This window comes from Cryptotermes secundus, unplaced genomic scaffold (genome assembly GCF_002891405.2).
Source record: "Cryptotermes secundus unplaced genomic scaffold, Csec_1.0 scaffold430, whole genome shotgun sequence".
NCBI lineage: Eukaryota > Metazoa > Arthropoda > Insecta > Blattodea > Kalotermitidae > Cryptotermes > Cryptotermes secundus.
Window position 1 is genome coordinate 692963 of NW_019721010.1, and position 20728 is coordinate 713690.

At 42.3% G+C, this 20728-nt stretch overlaps 1 protein-coding gene across 1 annotated transcript in view; it reads right to left on the reverse strand.

Annotated features, from left to right (window-relative positions):
* Window positions 1-17550, reverse strand: part of LOC111875149 (FK506-binding protein 2) — a 74103-nt gene extending 56553 nt beyond the window's left edge. The window contains exon 1 of the mRNA XM_023871212.1: window positions 17198-17550. Coding sequence (XP_023726980.1) covers window positions 17198-17460 — 263 coding nt within the window. The 5' untranslated portion in view covers window positions 17461-17550. The remainder of the gene's footprint in view (window positions 1-17197) is intronic.
* Window positions 17551-20728: the final 3178 nt, after the last annotated feature.

Below are 20728 nucleotides of genomic sequence, written 5' to 3' on the forward strand. Positions count from 1 at the left end.
CGGAGGACTTGTTCCCTGAATGTTTCCGCCCTTAAAAATTCGACGACCTCCGCCGGGTATTTGAACCCGCGTACTACGAGTCATGAGGTGGGAACTTTACCTCTAGACTACGGAGGCCGCTTATACAATGGGTAACGGGGGCTCTTTCCCGGGGAGTAAAGTGGCCGCGGCGTGAAGCTGACCACTCACCTCCAATAGTGCCGAGGTCAAGAAAACTTGGGTCTATATATCCACTCCCCTGTACGCCTTCATGGCATAGTGCTTACTATTTAAGTAGAAGGACAACTTTACTAGACACACGAAAGGGACATGAATATTTCGCGGAGACTTCCTGAATTGGCCTCGTTTCATTCAAGGCGCCCAATCCACGGTACTGTGGGACCAGTCGTTTCGCCAGCTGTACCAGCTGAAATGTCGCCGCTGTTGGTGCCGACTTCACTTGCCGTTTCTGTATGTTCCATTGTTCTTGCAGTCCCTTCTTCATTACAAGAGCCATCATTGCTCCAACATAAACTCTAATTAGTATTCGTTCCATCAGGCTCTTTCTCTTCCTCTTTCTATCAGTCCAAGTAGCCGGGATAGCTCAGTCGGCATAGTGCGGGCTACGGCTGGACGGCCGAGGTTCGATTCCTGGTTCTGGCGTTCACTCAGCCTCCTATCTAATGGCTACTGGATGCTCTTTCCACGGGAGTAAAGCGACCAGGGCGTGAAGCTCACCGCTCACCTCCATCTAGTACCGAGATCGAGAATGGTGGAGCTATACTTCTACTCCCGCACTCGCCTTCCGGGCGTGGTGCTTAATTAATTGAGGACAGGAACAATTTTACCTTTCTATCAGTCCTTGTCCCGTGCTCCTGTGACATTTCATAACATTGTACTTGCTTTAGAGTGACGGCCCCGCCCAATCAAAATTCCTTGTCGACAGTCCGAAGCTGCTGATTTGCAGTTGTCGTCCACATGAGTCTGCCCCTCCCGTCCCGCCATGATATGGAAACAGGGGGACATATTAACAAGGGTTAATAATAACGCCACTGAACTGCACCTACAGTTATTTCTCGCGAGTGTATCCTGCATTCGCGTAGACTCAGTTTCCCACCCCTGGTCTGTGCCCTCTGGTTGAAAACAAGGTCGACCTGCTTAAACATGTCGGCTTTCGGAAGCTGCTTACCTTGATCCTTGAAATACATCATATTACAGTCTCTGCGGCCAGATACTAAAAGAGTTTCTAGAAACCTGCATGCACTACATGAGAACTGTACCGTGTTCAGTACTGGCCTTCGGTATTGCAGGTACTGAACCTTTTGGTTGTGCTATAACATTATTCACTATAACTATACGAAGGTTAGTCCTTGAGGAGCCAACAGTTGCTCAGCCATTCACTCATTTTATGGAACTCGAAGGTTCATTATCGTGTTCTTAAGAGAATATCACTGGTCTCTAGCCTGAGCTCGTTTAACCCAATCCATACCCCCATACGTCTTTTAATTTAATATTATCCTCCCACCTACGAGTATGTGTAGGTCTTCCTAGTGACGACTCTTCTTCGGGGTTTCCCACCAAACATGTGTATGCACTTCTTTCATGCGTACCCCATCTTCCTTGGTAAACTGAAACTGAATGAGATACATCAGTTTCTGGCCTGTACTGATGATGTTAATTTATTGGAGAATGAGATAAATACAATAAAAAAGGAACACTGAAGCTCTAATAGACGTACGTGAAGAGGTCAGTCTGGAACGTCTGGAAGTTAGCAGAGAAAATGAAGTATATGTTGATGTCTCGTCACCAGAAGCCAGGGCAAAATCATAACATGGCCAACAGATCCACTCATCGCTGAATGATAAATGATAGGATGATTACTGAATAATGGATTAGAAAGAATATGAAAGGAAGTGGTCGGGGCCTAATTAAATGAGCTATCTCATTACTTCTCTTAAGGGGGTGAGGAAAAAGACAATGAAAATCAAATCAGAATAATCATTTTCCATTAAGAGATTTGAATTCGGGACCTCGCGAATACGAAAAAAAAAGAATGTTAACCGCAGGGTCTCGGCATTCGGTGACTCTGACTGTTAACAGAACATTACGAACGCAGCACGAGTGGGCACATAAACCGCACAAGAACTTCCGGGTCATCCCTGCTTTGTTGGCTGGCCTTGAGGCAGTCTGGTAGAACAGGCTGACGTTCACACACACACAACAGATATATTTCTCAAGATCCCCTTGGAGTTAAGCTCTTATACTGCTACAGGGCTTAAACCGGGGGCTATATTTTGTTACTTATACTCTCGTACAAGCCATAGGAAACTGGCTGGAATGATTGCAGCTTTCCTTGATACGACAACTCCCATGATAAATTATTTTTACTAAGGCTGAAGGGAGAGTTAGCAATATAAAGAAAAAAATACATGGCTAGGATATTTTTTCTCTTCTTTTCTATCCCCCTTTCCCGAGCTATGGTTAAGACATTTCCTTGTCTCTGGAAAAATGATTTCTTTGCTGCAGTAACAGAGTGTGTGGGTACGTATAGCAGAGACACCATACATTTAGCGCAAGAATGTCACAAATACACTTCATCTTGTGCTATATTTCGGGCCGGTGATAATCAAATTGTAAATCGTGAAGATTTCTCCCGCGTGTTGTGTGAAACTGGAGGAGAGGTGAGAAAACTGCGGCAGAAACCAAGTTGGTCCTTAGTGCTATTCAGATATTAATAAAACCGACAACGTTCCTTTTAACGTTTTAATTTCCCATACGCAGCGTAGAGAAATGTCTGTAATTTTAGAAAAAGGAAAATTGAGAGTTGATGGAAATATTGTTCCAAGAACACGTACTCACTATTTCCAGTGGGATCCACTCCAAATTCTATTTTATGAATGTATAAACAATATAAGAACGCCAGATACTAGTTTAAATATCTTCAACGAATAATTAATTATATCATATATTTCTTCCATGTTAGGTGGGTCTATTGTCACTATGGCAAGGCGCGTCCTCAAGTTGCGGGTGGATGAGACGGCCTCCAGATATGGAAGGTAGCTGCCAATATACTGAATAAGCAGTCTCGGAGAGCCAACAAGGGGTGTTCCTCCAGGTTGCGAGTTGGACGTGGGGCTAACAACCCCTAACCAAAAAAAAAAAAGGCGTGTTATGAAATGTCACAATGGTCCTCGGTCTTCGACGGATTCTTTGGAAAAACGACCTAAGCTAAGGAAAATGGACATGAGATTTGATACGTGGAAGGAGAAACATTTTCAGTTGGAAATGAGAGTTTGCATGAAATTAGTGATGATAATGGGGTTAGGGTAGTGAACTGTGTCACATCCAAAAATCAGATTGTCAAAAATACATTGTTCCCACGTCGTAATATTCATAAATTTAAATTGGCATCTCATAATGGAAAGATTCACAATCAAATTGACTATATTCTGATAGAAGGGAGACTGCATTCAAGTGTCTTTTTATGTCAGATCTTTTACTTGAGCCGATTGTGATACTGATCACTGTCTTGTGGTGGCAAAAGTTAGGGAGAGACTGGCAGCAAGTAAACAGAAAAACGCACAGATTTCATATGGAGAGGTTAAATCTCAAGAAATTAAACGAGGTAGAAGGTAAAGAAAAATATCTGGGTGAAATCTCAAATAGGTTCAGAGCTATGGAAAACTTTGACATTGAAGTGAATATTAATAGAGACTGGAAAATCAAAATTTCAGCCAAAGAGAGTCTAGGTTATTATGAATTGAAGAAGCATAACCTATGTTTCGACGAAGGATGCTCAAAATTATTAGACGAATGGAATGAAGCCAACTTGGAGTGGTTAAAATATTGTGACGCGTTATCTTACGTCCATCAGCCCGACAAGCGCTACAATCGGAACGGACACTTCCACGACAACGAATACGTGGAAATTGTGGAGTTCCCGCAGCGACAAATCGTAGTAACGAACTGTCGTTGAGTAACAACGGATGAGAGGAAACACTTTACCGGTGTATTCTATAAGAAGCGTTCCCGTAACAACGGACTGCCTGAACAGCGGTAACAGAACCGCGAGGAATGGTGTCCGGTATCCGGTCCGCATAACCCCTATATAAACAGAGCTTATGACACGTACGAAGAAGACAGTCTTCAGAAGGCCGCCGCCGAAAGCAGTCTAGTATTGGCCGAGATGCAGTGGAAGCAGTAATTGTGACACTGCAAGTGACAATAATTGTAAAGCGTGCGAGTGTAGAAGTGAAGCACAATAAACATTCGCTAAATCCGAGACCCACGTGAAGTTATTTGTCGCGTGACATACCCAACACGTGACAATAGCTATTCGAAATAAATGGGGATAATAGTTAAATAGTGAACGGAGAAGTTCATGGAGGTAGGCCTAGGCCCACTGGGGCTGTAGTGCCAAGGGAAAATAGTTAAATAGTCGAGTTAATGAAGTTTTTTAGTCAGTGTAGCTTTGTCTTTGTGTCTTGATTACAGAATTCAATGCAGCAACGTTTCCTAGGCAATCTGTCCGCTTTGCTGCCAGTGTTTCGGAATACTGGCCAAAGAGACATTAAAATATGCAATATCCGGTTCGTAGCAATTCAGTTCCTTCTTCAGGAAGTAAGAGCAGAATACAGAAAAGTGTTACGATCGTTGCGGATCAAACAAGGGTATGCAGTTGATTAATAGCAGTATAGGATTCTCTCCTACTCCTCCTCCTCCTCTCCTTGTTCTTGTTCTTCTTCTGTTTTTTTATTGCTAGTGGGGTGGGACTAGGTCCCTTGTACTGTGGCCACTTCTGACCTACTGTACCAGATGATAGGTGAGGGTGATTGTGGAGCAATTGATGGAATGAAGATTGGCAGGGGAAACCGAAGTACTCGGAGAAAACCTGCCCCAGCGCCACTTTGTCCACCACAAATTCAACTTGACCAAACCAGGGATCGAACCCGGGCCGCCGCGGTGGGAAGCCAGCGACTAACCGCTTGAGCTATGGCGCGGCTCTTTCTTCTTCTGTTGCTCCCACTTGGAACATAGGTCTTCCGTGAAAGACTTCGTTTCTCTTCAGTTTCTTTCTCTAGGACAGTCGGTAGGACTACCTGGACGGGGGATCAGCCCGTCGCAAGGCCGCTACCAAACACAAACACAGAATAAACACAAACAGACATCCATGCCTTGAGTGGGATTCGAACACACGATTTCAGTGTTCGAACGAGCGAAGACATTTCATGCCTTAGACCGCGCGACCGTTGTGATCGGCAACAGTATAGGACAGAAGGGATGTGCTGGCGGGTATGTTGGAATTTTGAAGTTGTTTCTTCATGCAATCAGGTACCATGAAGTTTAGCGAAATGGGGAATGGAGTTTGACAACGGAAAGGACAGAAAATAGAGTCAGGATGGATTCTGACCTAAGCAAGACATGGTCTAAAATTTTTATATCCTCGGAGTGGTTTCTGTGGCGAAGATGTTACTTTCTGTGATGTTCGGTAATTCAATCACATGCCACGCAGAGCGCGGCAAAACGAGGAGAGAGAATTCCTTGCACTAGCGAACCACAGACTCTTCTGAGTATCTTGCCAAGGGTTTCACGTTTATTTGATAATTTTAAACACAATTAAACACAATTAAACAGTTTCAGCATTGAATTTCTCGGTGTGTAGCATAGTACTGTTTAGAAAGAGAAATGTTCGACGTTTCGGAGGAACTTGCCGCATCCACACCGAAATCATATAACTTGAAATATCTCACAAATCACATCAAGAAAAGTGTTCTTGCCAATGCGGGTATACCCCGATTTACTCGTCTTCAATTTGCGCGTTTTCGTACACAGTTTGTTTCTTGAAAGGAAAGAAAGGTGCTAAATGACAAGACGACAGTCCAGAGAAATTAGAACTCCGTGGCCTGTAGTCCGCAAGCGAACTATACCGACCCAGCGAACACCGATTGTCAGCGAAGTTAGTGTCAATATTTGAGGATAGAGGGTGTCACGTGAACAGCGCAACGGATCCTCATGGCCGTTAATCTCTGTTTTCTAGACCGGAGCCGCTATTTCCTTGAAATTGCTCCTCAATTATCCTCACGAGGCTGAGCGGACCCCGTTCCAGACCCAGTACTTCTCAGAAAATCTGGTAGCTCCGGGAATCGAACCCGACACCTCTGGATCTGTAGGCAGGAACTCTGACCAGTAGACCTAGTTAGTTACGAAGACATGAGAGCGGCTCATGAGAAGTACGATGAAGCACAACCACGTCCACGCACTGTACAGCTAACGAAATGTTAGAACTGCTTCTCAGCTCTCCTGGACAACCTACTTGCCTTCAAAGGTTAGACTCTTACATTCAAAATTCGCAAGTCATTCGCTGCAAATAAGAAGACTCAGACGTCCGTGACTAGGCAAATATCTCGGATGTTAATAGCAACATGAGCACGAGGCAGTGACATTGTGAGCTTAGTGGTAATTTCATGGTAAGTCCTCGCTTCGTGTCCTGACTGCAGTGAGAAATTATAACAGCAGAAAATGTGCATTTTGTACACTAATCAGATATGAATTTACTTATCAATGGGATAGCGTGAATTATAATAACTAATTACTACTACTACTACTACTACTACTACTACTACTACTATTGATGTGTGGTTGTCATGATCATCATAATAGTCATGAGAAGAGTTCTATCTTCTGGGACATCGCGCCGCGTAGTCCATTAAAAATCAACCGATGTTTCGGAGGAGCATGTCGATTCAACTTTCAGAGGTGAAGGTCAAACCAAGTAAGAAACCAACAAGAAAGAGACAGCTAGCAGGGCTGATTTCTTTCTTTCTTTGTCTTATATTTAATCCTTGAAGATGGGGACAACATGTTCCTCCGAAACGTTCGTTGTCTTCCAACGGACTACACGACGCTATATCCGAGAAGACAGAACTCTTCATAACCACTGCTGTGAGGACCTCATATCCTGCATATAGCATAATCTACAATTTGAAGCTTTCATGGCGACTGAATGCAACGAAGCTTTACGAGAGATCAGAGGTGACAGTATAGGATGATTTCCCAGCGTTTCGAATAATGATGATACGGGCAAGAATAGTCTTCGATGCGTTGCAAATTCATTCCATACTGACATAGTTGATCGTCCGGGAAAATGTTACTGCAGATAAACAAATAAATCGCAGATTATACCAGTTATTCCTCAGCAGAAACTTAACTAGAGTTAAGCTGACGTTGCCATTGCTGGAATTCTCCATATTCATTCACCAGGAAGAGAATTTGCTGACGAACGACAGATTTAATTTGGTGACTGGCAAGAAAATCCGTTTCGCTAATAAGGTTAAACTAATGCAAATTCTGGCACCACCGAGAAATCTACTGCTCCTAAGATTGGCGCCAGAAATACTTCTACGCTCTCTGTCGTTACTAAACAGCACAAACTGTGTCTCATTTGTTTTTCGTTTCAGTCAAGACTAACTTCATAGGACATATCACCTGAAGTGTCTGCTTTAATTTGAGCTAGATTTAATAAAAAATTGAACTTGTTCGTTTCACACAGCGGTCAATACAAGAGATGTTCCATTAACAAACAGTACTGGACTGGGCCGTATGGTTGCTTAATTGCTGACTATGTAGCAAACTGCACTCTGTCACATTCCAGAGTATTGCCAACTTAACATTACTCGTCGTGAGAGCCACAGATCTCATGAACCCGAATCAGTTTCATTTACATCTCAGTAAGATTTGTCTTAATATTATCCTCCATCTACTTCCCAGTCTTCCAGTTGGCTGTTTCCTAAGGGCTTCCCCCAAAATTCTGTGCTATGTGTAAATTATGTCTCTAAAAAAACCCTAATACTAGCATGTGGCATGTATATGACATTTATTTATTTGTTATATAGGGCTTTATATTCTACGCAGGCAACTTCATCTCCCCGAGGCTCAGATAATATCCCAAGCTCTTTGTTTTCGAGGACTGTTAATTAAACTTTTATTCTTAAAGTAAGAAAACAAGTTTCAAAATACAACTGGCAAACGTGTTACTTAACTTTACAATTATTATCATTATTATTATTTACTGCCTACTCCTAAGGAGCCGGGATAGCGTAGTCGGTATAGCGACTGGCTACGGGCTGGATGACCGAGGATTCGGAGTTCCGAGTCCGAGAAGGGTCAAGAATTTTCTCTTCTCCACGTCGTCCAAAGGGTACCGGGGGCACTTTCCCAGGGGGTAAAGCGGCAGAGGCGTGAAACTGACCACTCACCTCCAGCTAGTGCCGAGATCAAGAAAATGCGGATCTATACATCCACTCTTCCATACGCCTTCATGACATAGTGTTCAATCAGTTAAGCACAGGAACAACTTTGCCTTTTACCTTACTCTCTGCTCCATCATCACCACGAAAGAAAACGAAATCCCAGGTAAAGAGTTGGCTGGTGGAGTAGGCAAGTTCGCGTAAACACAAGCAGTCCAATATCATGTATTTCAAGGCTGCACAACTTCAGTGTAACGGTGAAAGTGGTATGAAATCTGACTCCTGCACTAACTACAAATCGATTTAATTAATTGTTTTAGGAGTAGCCAAACTAACTGAACACGGAGCCGCATATAATTTTCAGTTTAATTTACATTGCTAATTTGTCGTTAATGAAAAACTGGTAATGTGAATATTATTTTTACTATAAAAAATAATAACACAGAATTAAAACCAAACAGACATTAAGAAACAAAAAAACTCCGTGGTTTTAGCCCGCAAGCGAACTATACCGACCGAGCGACCGCCGCTTGTCGGAGAAGTTAGTGCCAACTTCAGCGGATAGAGGTTGTCACGTGGTCAGCGCAACGAATCCCCACGGCCGTTAATTTCAGTTTTAACTGTCTGCCGTAAATGACAAATAATTGATGTGAGCGTCACTTAGTAATTTTACTTTACTTAAATCATTGGGTGGCTTCATCGGTTTTAATTCAAGAAGCAAGGCTCTCGAAATGAGTCTACTAACTTCTGAATCCCCGCTCAGGGCATGGATGTCTGTGTATGTGTTTAATCTATGTGTTCTGCTTGTAGGGAGAGGCCTTGCGACGAGCTGATCACTCGTCCACGGAGTCCTACCGATTGTGTAAAAATGATTACGAAACTGAAGAAGAGGCTAGGGCCCAACAAAGGGCTGTAGAGCCATTTATGAATGAATGAATAAAATGAACTTCCGAAATAGCTATGATGAAGCTCTTTCAAGTGCTGATTTGTACAGCACGGTGTTTTGTTTTAATAAAATGCATCGCTGTGTTTCACTGTGTTTCACATCAGCGTGTTGCAACCAAAACTTAAATCAGTCGACAACTAATTTTAAGTTCCGGATATTTCATTTCTGGCAACAGATTTCAGAATTCTATTAGAGAGGAAATTTGTGCATCATCTGTTGACTCTGATCCTTCGTTCCAATTCTGTAGCAGATGTTTCCGTTAACAATATTTTGTTAATCGGACAACCATCATTAATCACATTATCCTAGAAGGGATTTACGAGAAAGGCAAAACAGGATTTCATCTGTACATCATAAAACCTGGCTTTACATTCATGAAATAATCTTTATAGTTTATTTCTAGGTTTTACAAGTCTTTGATCTTGCACTTCAAATTCAGTGAGCAGCGATAGATCAGCCGGTATAGCGACTAGGTTAAGGTCTTTACGACCGAGCAGTCAGGGTTCTATTCCAAGTAGGGTGCAATATTTTTCTTCACAGCGTCCGGACTGGCTCTGCCCCCCCCCAAAAAAAAACTCCTATTCAATGGGAATCGAGAGCAAAGCGGCAGAGGCGGTAGGCTGACCACTCACCTCTATCTAGTGTTGAAGTTAAGAATGGTGGAGCTAAATTCCATTCCTCCCCCCCTATTTCTTTATGGCGTGGTAGTTAATGAATTAACCACAGGGAATCTTTTTTTTTTCTTGGCACTACAGCCCCAGTGGGCCTAGGCCTACCTCCATGAACTCCGTTCACTTCGGTTTTTCTAGATCTTACACATTCGGTAGGACTCCTTGGGCGGGTGATCAGCTCGTCGCAAGGCCTCTACCTGTAGACAAACACAGAAAAACGCACACAAACATCCATGCCCTGAGTGGGATTCGAACCCACGATCCCGGCTTCCGAGCGAGCGAAGACAGTGCACGCCTTAGACCGCTCGGCTACCGTGACCGGCCAGGGAAACCTTTACCTTTACCTTGCTGCAGATTAAATTACCTTATTTACCTTTCAGTTCAATTTCAAGGAATGTATTTATTATATATGTTTGAGACGATGGTAATGGTTAAAATTTCTTGAAATTACGTCATTTGCAGAAGTTTGTTTATTATTATTTACGCCGAAAACCGTCTGAATAAGTTCAGAAATTTGTCAGATAAAACTGTCAATTTCTAGAATCGTCTCCATAACATTTTTATACTTGAAATATTTGTCTACTTGATGTTCACTGTGAATTACAAAGCGAATACTACTCGTATACTTAAGAAGAAGTTCTGGAGGTTTAGATCGCTTTTCAAGAGTCCGACAAGACCTGTACTTATAGTATTTAACCCTGCAGGTGCTTCGTCTGTTGTCACACTTAACAGTTTGTTTAGCTGTACGCTGACACTTGTTAATACTGTGTCAAGTACGTTTCCTACATCAGTACCTTGACTTGTTTCTTTCACTGCCACTACGGCCAGCATTTCTTTTTTTATTCATCTGCATAATCGACAACACACCAACAAACACTGCCAATGTGTGGGTTTCGCCAGGCCTCTTTTTATTCCGTAGAGGCCGGCAAGAACATTTACTTCAAAATTGGATTTCAGCCACTTCGTACTATTTTGCGGATTTCCCTTCAATATTAAGGATAAGGTAAATGTAAAGCTGTCCCAGTGCTTAACTAACTAATAACTACGTCATGAAAGTGTATGGGGAGTGGGTGCATAGACCCATATTTTCTTGACCTCGGCACTAGTTGGAGATGTGTGGTCAGCTTCAGGCCCCTGCCGCTTTATACCCAATGAAAGAGTTCCTGGTTCCTATTGGAAATGTGGCTAGGTGAGCCCCAGAGCTGGTCTGCACCACGTGGAGAATAGAAAACATTTTACCCCACCGGGACTCAAATCCCGACCCCTCGGTCGTCCACCCCGTAGCCAATCGCTATACTGACTGTGCTATCCCGGCTCCAGAATATTAAGGATAGAAGAATTATTTCATAATTATAATTTTATATTAATTTTCCTTTCTGTGAAATTTGAGGTTTTCAAGACCGTGACTATGAAAAGTACCAGCTTATGGAATGCGATGCCATCTAGTTTGGTACATAAGTACCAATTTTCGGAGGAATCTGCTGGCTTAGTCTTCAAAGTAGAAGAGTCATTCTTCCAAGCAAGTTTATTCGAAAAGTTGGTATCAAACTACACGGCGTCACAATCCAGAAGACAGCAATGTTTATTGTCTTTCTGGTTGCGTATGTCAACGGATGAGAGACCTTACGTAAAAGAAAGATCGGTTCATCGTGGCTATGGCACGAGCATGGCCTCTATATGCTGCCAAGGAAGTCAAGAGAATGGTGGTAAATTCCAGCTACTCGTACTGTGCTGGTACTTCTCTTTTCGCCACTACCCACCCCAGTAGGTACTGGGGCTCACTAAACCAATTTAAAATCAGTCAGTGCAGATCTCCAGTACCAAATCATGATGAAACATGGAGTTTGGTGTGGGTTCAAATATGCATTTTGTGTCAGGACTGTAGGTGATGACTGCATACGTAACTGTGGGCACAAGCTGCAAAGTCTGAGAAGAACGTTTCGGGGGTTGAAAATTGGGGGGGGACTGAAGACGATGAAGTACAGAAAAATATGTAGAAGAATTAAAGATTATATGAAAAGGAAGGGGTTTATCAAAACTGGGGGAATATTGTTTATAAAGGATGTAGTGCCAACCATGAAAAAGAAATACTGTGTATATACTTTTACGTCACTGTTGCTTAGTGATTATCAAATTGTTGCTGGGCCCAAGGATATCGTGAAACACACACTGCGAACAACTGTAAACTACTGCAGGAAGGTGAGAAAATTCAAGTTTACAACACCACTTCTTTTGTCCTCCATGGATCAGGACCAAGATTACTTGCATCTTCTGTGCCTATATCACTTTGATTTGCAGTAACGAGAGCCTTCTGTAATCCATTAAAAATTTCTTACTTGTCCTCGTCTGTTCTTCCAGTTACCAAAGAAACTTTCAGTTCCCCATTTGTTCATCGAGCCGATCCCCGTGGCCGCGTGGTCTAAGGCATGAACCGTCTTCGCCTATTCGAACATTGGTTTTGTGGAATCGAATCCCACTCGAGGCATGGAGATCTGTGTGCTTTTATTCTCTGTTTGTGTTGTTCTGTGTGTAGATAGCGGCCTTGTGACGAGCTGATCCCCCGTCCAAGGAGTTATATCGACTGTGTATAGGATTAAGAAACCGAAAAAACGGCCAAGTCCACAAAAGGCTGTAGAGCCATAGATAGAGCTGATCATCGACTCCATGTGGAGGCGGGTAGGAATACCTCCACCGTAGCCCTGCGGGTCGTAGAAGGCGACGAAAAGGGAACCCGGTGCCTGGGGGCGTAACTAGGCCACCCTATCCCTGGGAGACATAAATACCTCCTCGTCCAGGTTGTAGGTTGGACACAAGGGTAAAGTCCTTGTTCTGTAAAACAATACTGTTGCCAAATCTAAAGGAGTGAGACCGGGTGCAGTCTGGCAGAATCATCTAAGGAAGGCTATGGCTCAGAAAGGGCTGTTTTGCCGATAATGATGATGATTTGTTCATTGTCTTCTGTTTACACTCATATTCTCCCAAAGTCTCAGTAGAATCCAGTGCATAACTTGTTGCCAGAACTACACTCCTACTGATATTTCCCGATACCGTTCTTGCCTGAACGTCATACTCTGACAGTGAACTCACCGCATTAAGCGCGCTTCTGGACGAGGAGAGGGATGTGTGTGTTAGGATTTTATAAGCGTGTTTTCTTTAGGTTGTGATTTTAATTTTATTTATATAAAAAGTTCCTGTCAATTGTTTCTGAGTAGATTGTAGACAATCCGCGTAATTATATCAGTTTAAATACCTCATTTACAATGGGAAAAATTTTATAATATTTACGCTTTCTTGATTTTCTGCTTGATTAGATTTCAGGCATCCGCTCAATTGTACAGAAATTGGTTTTTGCCGTTTTAGATTGTTTATTTGTATTTTAGGCTATTGTTTTACCCCAATCTACATAATTACTTTTCTCCGCAAGATCAATTTTATTCGCCGATTAACCACATCTCCAAAGAAATTAGTTGGCACGCGTGTATTTTAAGATCAAGGCCAGCTGACACCAAATAAAGCGCGTTCCGACTCTAGCCTTGGAAAAAATAGAGAGACGGAAATACAATAGGATGTGGGCCACTGATAAACTCTGGCGTGTTTACAAAGATTTTACCAAGGAATTTTTATCCCATGATAAGCTCCCTTATCCACCCACTACAACCATGTATGTTACTATTAGCCATGCCTCATATTTTCCCTCTCACAAATATCAAATAAAAATGACATCAGTTCACGAGGCAGCGTAGTTGGTTGAGGCACTAAGCTACAAGCAGGAAGGTCGCGGGTTAGATTCCCGATGAGGTTATTAATTTTTCAATTTACCTAACTCTTCCAATCACAGTAGGGCCTTAGGGTCGACTCAGCCTCTAACAGAAATAAGTACCAGGAAGATTCCTGCGTGAGTAAAGGGCGGCAGGTGGGTAAGGCTGACAACCTTACCCTCATCTGTGAGCCGATTGTCTAGAAGGTGTGGGAGCCTCGACCTTTCACACCCCTATGGGCATCCACGGCCTCTTACAGGGACAGCTTTACCTCTTTGCCATCTTCTGGGATTTTCAACGGACTACACGGCGTTATATCCCAGAAGATAGTAGTCATCATAATCACAGCTGTCAGAACATCAAACGTTACATATGTTGAGAATCTTGTAAATTCATTATAAAAGCAGACGATATCTATTTATACGTTCAATTTACGTCATATGTGTGTGAAAATGAACATCAAATACACTTTAGTATTTCAGTAATCCCAGTGTATTTCGATGTTAGGTTACAAAGAGCAGGGTTCTATTATAACGCTTGTAGGCGACATTTATGAAATAGTATATGTCTCTCTATGGTTCTATAGCCCTTGTGGGTCTGGGGCTTTTTCAGTTTTTTAGTCTAGACACATCCGGTAGGACTCCTTGGACGGGGATCAGGCCGTCGCAAGGCCACTACCTACACACAGAACAACACAAACATAAAGAATAAACGCACACAGATATATATGCCTCGCGTGGGATTCGAACTCGCGATCCCAGTGTTCCAGCGGGCAAGACGGTTCATGACTTCGAGCGCGCGGCCACTGCAATATGCACTTAATACGTGTATGTTCAGTACTGAAAAAACGTTCTTAAATTATACACGAAAGGAACCAGTAATACAATTGTTTAATTCTTTACAATTCCTTAGAACCTTGTAGCCTTCGTAATTGCAGTAAGCTGAAGTTATACCGGGAGAAAGAATTACCAGCTTCTTGCAACAGTTTTTCCTGAGAAACTGACAGTCTCTCGGCGAGTCACTAAATTCCCCGCTTTTCATGGAACCCAAAAGTTCATTACTATGTTCACAAGAACAAGCACGCCCCTGAATCCTATGTTAAATAAGATGAATCCAGTACACATCTCACGCATAATTTCCATTTTAATATTATCCTACGGTATATGCCGAGGTCTCCCAAGTGATTTCTCTCCTCCGGGTTCTCCGATACTAGAATTTTATGTGCATTTCTTATATTATCCATTCCAAATTTGATCAAATTTATATATACATGTATATATAATTTATTTATTCATTCGTGGTGAGGAGAGACTGAGCCCACTTGGTAAGACGGGTATTACTGGGCATACTATATCAGCCGCGGGTGATAGACGAGAGAAGTGGAACATTTGGTGGAATGAGCATTGGCAGCGAAAACCGATGCACTACGAGAAAATCTGCTCCACTAACACAAATCCCACATAACCTCTCTTGGGATGGAACCCGGGCCACCGTAGTTCGAAGTCGGCGATTAACAGCTTGAGCTAAGTCATGGCCAAAATAAAAAGAAAACTGTACGAGTGATTTTAATCTGAAAACAACTTTAGTATTCGTAATATGAACACAGATGCTGAAAACCATTTTCGAAGTTACTAATTTCTGACTACAGATTATAGTTTTGCTTCGAACCGCGGACGGAAACAGATATCTTCGTGAACGGAATATAATATAATGCTGAAAGACACATAACTAATGAAGTTGATTTAGTAACTTTGTTCAATTGTCTTTAATACGCAAGAACATTTGTTCATATTTCCTAAAATCGCGTGTAAATTGATCGACCGTTAAGATACACATTTCAGCATAAAATGATGTTAAAACTGTCCTTGTAACAGGTCGTGGAGGCCCACAGGTTTGTGAGACATCGAGGCTTCCACACTTTCTAGACAATCGGCTCACAGATGGTGAGGTTGTCAGCCTTACGTGCCGGCCGCCCTTTACCCCCAGGAAGATTCCTAGTACTCATTTCTGTTAGAGGCTGAGTCGTAGTGCGGCTGGAAGCATTAGGTCAATTGAAAAATCCGATGACCTTACCGGGAATCGGGCTTGTAGCATAGTGCCTCAACCAACTATGCTACCGCGTGCTCACACATTTCAGCGTAGCAAACAAAGAACCGTGATCAAGTTTTCAAGCATGCACCAGTGTCTGGACTGTCCATTAAAAATATCTTACAAGAAAGAGAAATCTTTTAAATTTTTACGAAATTTCTGCACTATTACCCTGCTTAATGCCTCGCCTTTCACTTACAGCTTTTTAATGACGCGAGTTTGAAGAAATAAATTCACACACACACAAACTATCAAGTGCGGATTTAACTGGTATTACCTGGTAGATATTACAGTGAATTTATGCTCGACATACTGAACACTCTTAGGTATCCTTAAAAACATACAAGAGACTAATTTTCGCTGTTCCGTGGATATGCTGGAAGCAGATGACGGCAGCAATAAAGGTCGGTGGAAGGTACGCTTGAGTCGGTATTGCAGTGTCCACCTTTGCCGAACAGTTCATAGTTTGCCTGCAGATGGCAGCACCGTGTAGTACACATTCTACTAAGTTTAATTTCTTAGTATAAACGCAGTTTTCTCAGAACCCTTTAAGTTCACAACGTGTATATTCAGTGAAATCCTCAAGGACTATACTATGTAAGAAGATTCCTGTGAAATAAGTACAGGTGAACGTAAAAATTATTGAAATTTATATAATTTCTCTTACATAAAAGTATAACCAATAATATATCGTAAAATTTTAAAGTGAGCTTGCAAACTGCTTCATTCAAGCAAAGTTTGTCTTTAATGGCTAAAAACGCTGTACCTGCACATAAATTGCTCCAAAATCAATAATGACGTTGATGACCACATGAATTCCCCTTTGTAATTTTAGGGCCTTTATTCAAGTACTGCACTAATATATATAAGGCAATGATCAATATTCGCCTAACCCATGCATACACAAACAGCAAAAACCAGTAGAAGCTACAGTGTAAGTATACAGGGCACACTCCACCTTTCGTATACTAATAATAATCAGTGGACCGTGGAAGTATAAATCACGAAATATACGTATGCATATTTAAAATACCTGACACAGTGTATCATGTCCAACATAATTAGGCGAGTCTATGCACAATACACTATACCCTATCCAATACAACAGCACTGCAATGAATAGGCAATTAGTGTATCATGTTCAACATAATTAGGCGAGTCAGAACGGCCGTGGGGATTCGTTGCGCTAACCACGCGACATCCTCTATCCGCAAAAGTTGGCACTAAGATTCGCCGACAAGCGGCGGTCGCTCGGTCGGTATGGTTCGCTTGCGGACTGAAATCACGGAGTTTATGGACAATAAATACACTATACACTATCCAATACAATAGCACTGCAATGCATAAGCAATTATCACAAAACTGCAACTCAAGCAAGGAAGTATGGTAATGAGGGTAATGTCGCAATCTTCATGCCGATACTTTTGACGTGTCAAGAATAATGTGAAGTACCAGTTCTAATGTACCCGTAAAAGTCTTCAGATTTTCACTGGAAAAAAATGACCTTACCTGGAATCGAAAGTTGTTCCATCTTGAAGAGTTCCTTTATAATGCATCGTAAGCATATCACCGTTCTTGGACTTCGTAGTGCATACCTCTGGTGTGTACAAGATTTCGTTCTTGAGTTTTTCCGTTGTCTCAGAACTTGTGCTTTCACTTGCTGAATTTTTCTCAGAGGATCCGTCCGTAGCTGCGATTACCGTTGTTACAACGGTAAACAGTAACAAACACGTTGCCACAGGACTTCGGCTGACACACGAGAATATTTCCATGATGTCTGTTGACGTGTTTCGAGGCGAACACTTGTAGCACAGAGAGCAAACACGCAACAACACCGCTTCTCGTGAAGTAACTGCCACGCTACAAGCCTGCTTGTTGCTTTTCATGGGCAATTCTCCCACCTCTCCGCCAGCTCTCCTCTCTCTCCCCAAAGCGTCAGACACTACGTAACAACACTCCATACGCTCCATACTGTAGCACGGTGCTAACTCCACCGACGTGAATACAGGAACAGGAGAATGTACAGATTTCTCGAAATAATAGGGACATCTAAACGAAGGGGCCGGGATAGCCCAGTTTGTTCATGACCGGGCTACTGCGTGTTCGAATCCCGGCAGAGGTAGAGATTTTCTCTTCGCTGTCATGTTCAGACCGGGTCTGTGACCCACAAAAACTAACCAATGAACACTGCGGATCCATTTCCCGGGGGTAAAGCGGCTGGGGCACGAAGCTGACCTCTCACTTCTATTCTGTGTCGGGGTTTACGAATTCGTGGACATACAGCCTACCTCCATTCCTCCATACATCTTCAAGACGAGATGCTTAATCAAGCACAGGATCAAATTTCACAATACAATCATTCGTTACCACTCATTCATATTAATACTGACTCTTTGTTTCCACGGAAGCATATGATGAATCCATAATGATTAGTCCTATTCAAATGTTTCACCTCCACAATTAATGAAGTGGTTTCCGTTAAACTATTGCATTGTTAATCTGCACTGAAAGTTGTCTATTGAATTTAATTTTGGTTTATATATATTGAATATGTGGGTCTATACATCCATCCCCCATACGCCTTCATGGTGTAGTGCTTAATTTGTTAAGTACAGGGACAACTTTACCTTACCTTTACAAATTTTATAAACACTTGCTTAACGTCAAGTTCAAATCAATCTTTACGTACTACTAATAACTGGTAGAAGAGCTAAGATAAATTAAATTAACTTTAATAAGAGAGCAAGAGTTAGCAACTAAAAGCTTACTTACCACCTCTTCTAGAGTCTCTAATATAGTCTTCCCATTCCTTGAGTTTACGAGTAATTGGGTTTATATATCCTTCATCTTTGCATTTTTCTTAATTTGATATACATTGCTTCATACAAGAAGAAACTTTACTCTTAAAATTGTAGCAGGATACTTAAGACACGTTAAATGGTAAACGACTCTGGAAACGTCCAATCGTTGCAGGGTTGCTTGAAAGAGGAAAGAGAAGCGGACAACAGAGAGAACTCCAGCACACTGGGCGGATGAACTTTTGCTGGGCGACATCGTCTATTGTCTCGTTATTTCACAATTTACTTAACATCAGTTTCTAAACCGCAGGCCACAAGGTGCGTAATGCAGGGTGGCAGTGAATGACGAAACGAGAAATATGTGAAAGATGCCGTCGCAACCTCTTTAACGCATTTTCGCAAATTTCTCCTGGACTTAAGAAAATACCTCAGTCACAGGACCGAGAACCGAACTTGGAACCTTCCAAATCCGAAGCAAGACTAAACCACTTAACTGACATCTTCGGTGTGGTTTTCTATACTAGTCCGCCAAGAAGTTTGGATCCCTTCTTGCGAACTGATTGTTAACAAGTTTGTCACTTCCAATCTTAAATCTACATTTAGTAGCTTATCGTGTTGAAGAACTTTCGGACATGCATGTTAAACCTGGGAGTCACTTATATAAACTGAGGCTTGTCAGTCTAAATGCCCGTCTGTAACCACGGGTTTGAAAGACTTCCAAATTGGCGCTAAAATCAATAAGCGTATTCAAAGGACATAAAGAAGAAACTGTCCTTCTTCTCAAGGTATAGAAAAAAATGGCACTGTTAAAGAGAAGGTAACTTTGTTCCAGTGCTTAATTATTTAATCATCAAGCCATGAAGACGCATGGGGGAGTGAACGTACAGTTCCACCATCCTCGACCTCGACACTGGATGGAGGCGGGTTGTCAGCTTCACACCTTGGTCGCTTTACCAACGGGGGAACAGACCCCGGAATTCATCGGATTGGAGATAGGTTGGACTCCAGAGCCGGTCTGGACGCTATGGAAAAGAGAAAAATCTGTTCACCCTGCCGGGAATTGAACCCCGGCCGTCTAGAGCGTAGCCCGTCGCTATACCGACTGAGGTATTTAGGCGCGAAAAAGAGAAAGAACTATATGGAACATATAATTCTAAATTACTCACACATGACGAATTTACCGAGGACCGAAATCTTTTGAAGCTATATCTCGTAATTGGAGACGCACGCAAAGCATAAAATACCCCGACAAATATATGACGACTGTTACTCTGGACTCCTATGATTTTAAGACAAGCACTAACGTCGCTGTACAGCGTCTTCCTTCACATGTTGCTTTTATAGTAATGGAAAACTCATCTTGTTCCTCAGATTTTTGGTAGGGGAAACGGCTTCCTTATATGCCGTATATCCGTGAATATGCGCATCCGACAGGGAGGGAGGATCCTCAAGTTTCGCAATTCGGCGTGAGGCCAACAACCAGCCAGAGAATAATAATAATAAAAAAAGAATAGTGTTTTGTAGATTTGTCATAGAGCATGAAACTTAAAAGATCATTTGGCATGACGATCTTGAGGAAGCCGCGTCAAGGTGTGCAATGCATTCCAACTGCCTCAGGACAGGATCTTCCGAGAACACTGACGTGTAAACGACATAAATAAACTTGATACTGTTTTGCTGTTAGGCCACTTTACACTCTGACACATATCCATTCGTAATTATCTGCATACTGCATTCCATCGAGCGATGCAATCTGATTCTTATCCAGACGGATAAAGCCACCGATAATGGCGTGCCTCTAAACCCACTCTCTGTTTCCCTCTCACACACATAGAGCTAGATTATAGTTGTAATTACTGCGATACGTTGACAAATGGTTCGATTCCCGATGAGTTCATTGATTTTTTCAATTTACTTAATCCTTCTAGCTGCACTATGACCCTGGGTTCGACTCAGCCTTTAACAGAAATGAGTACCAGGAATCTTCCTATGGGTAAAGATCCCCCGGCGCGTAAGGCTGACAGCCTCACCCCCATCTGTGAACCGATTATCTGGAAAATATGGGATCCTCGACGTCTCATAAACCTATGGGCCTCTACGGCCTCTTACAGGGATAGCTTTACCTTCTAACGTTGGTAAATGTTGGCTTTGGATTTCAAAAGTAAGAGACACATACAAAGTTATACTGAGGAAATGTCATGGAAAGGGAACATGTATTAGAGCTTCATGGACGGAGAACCGT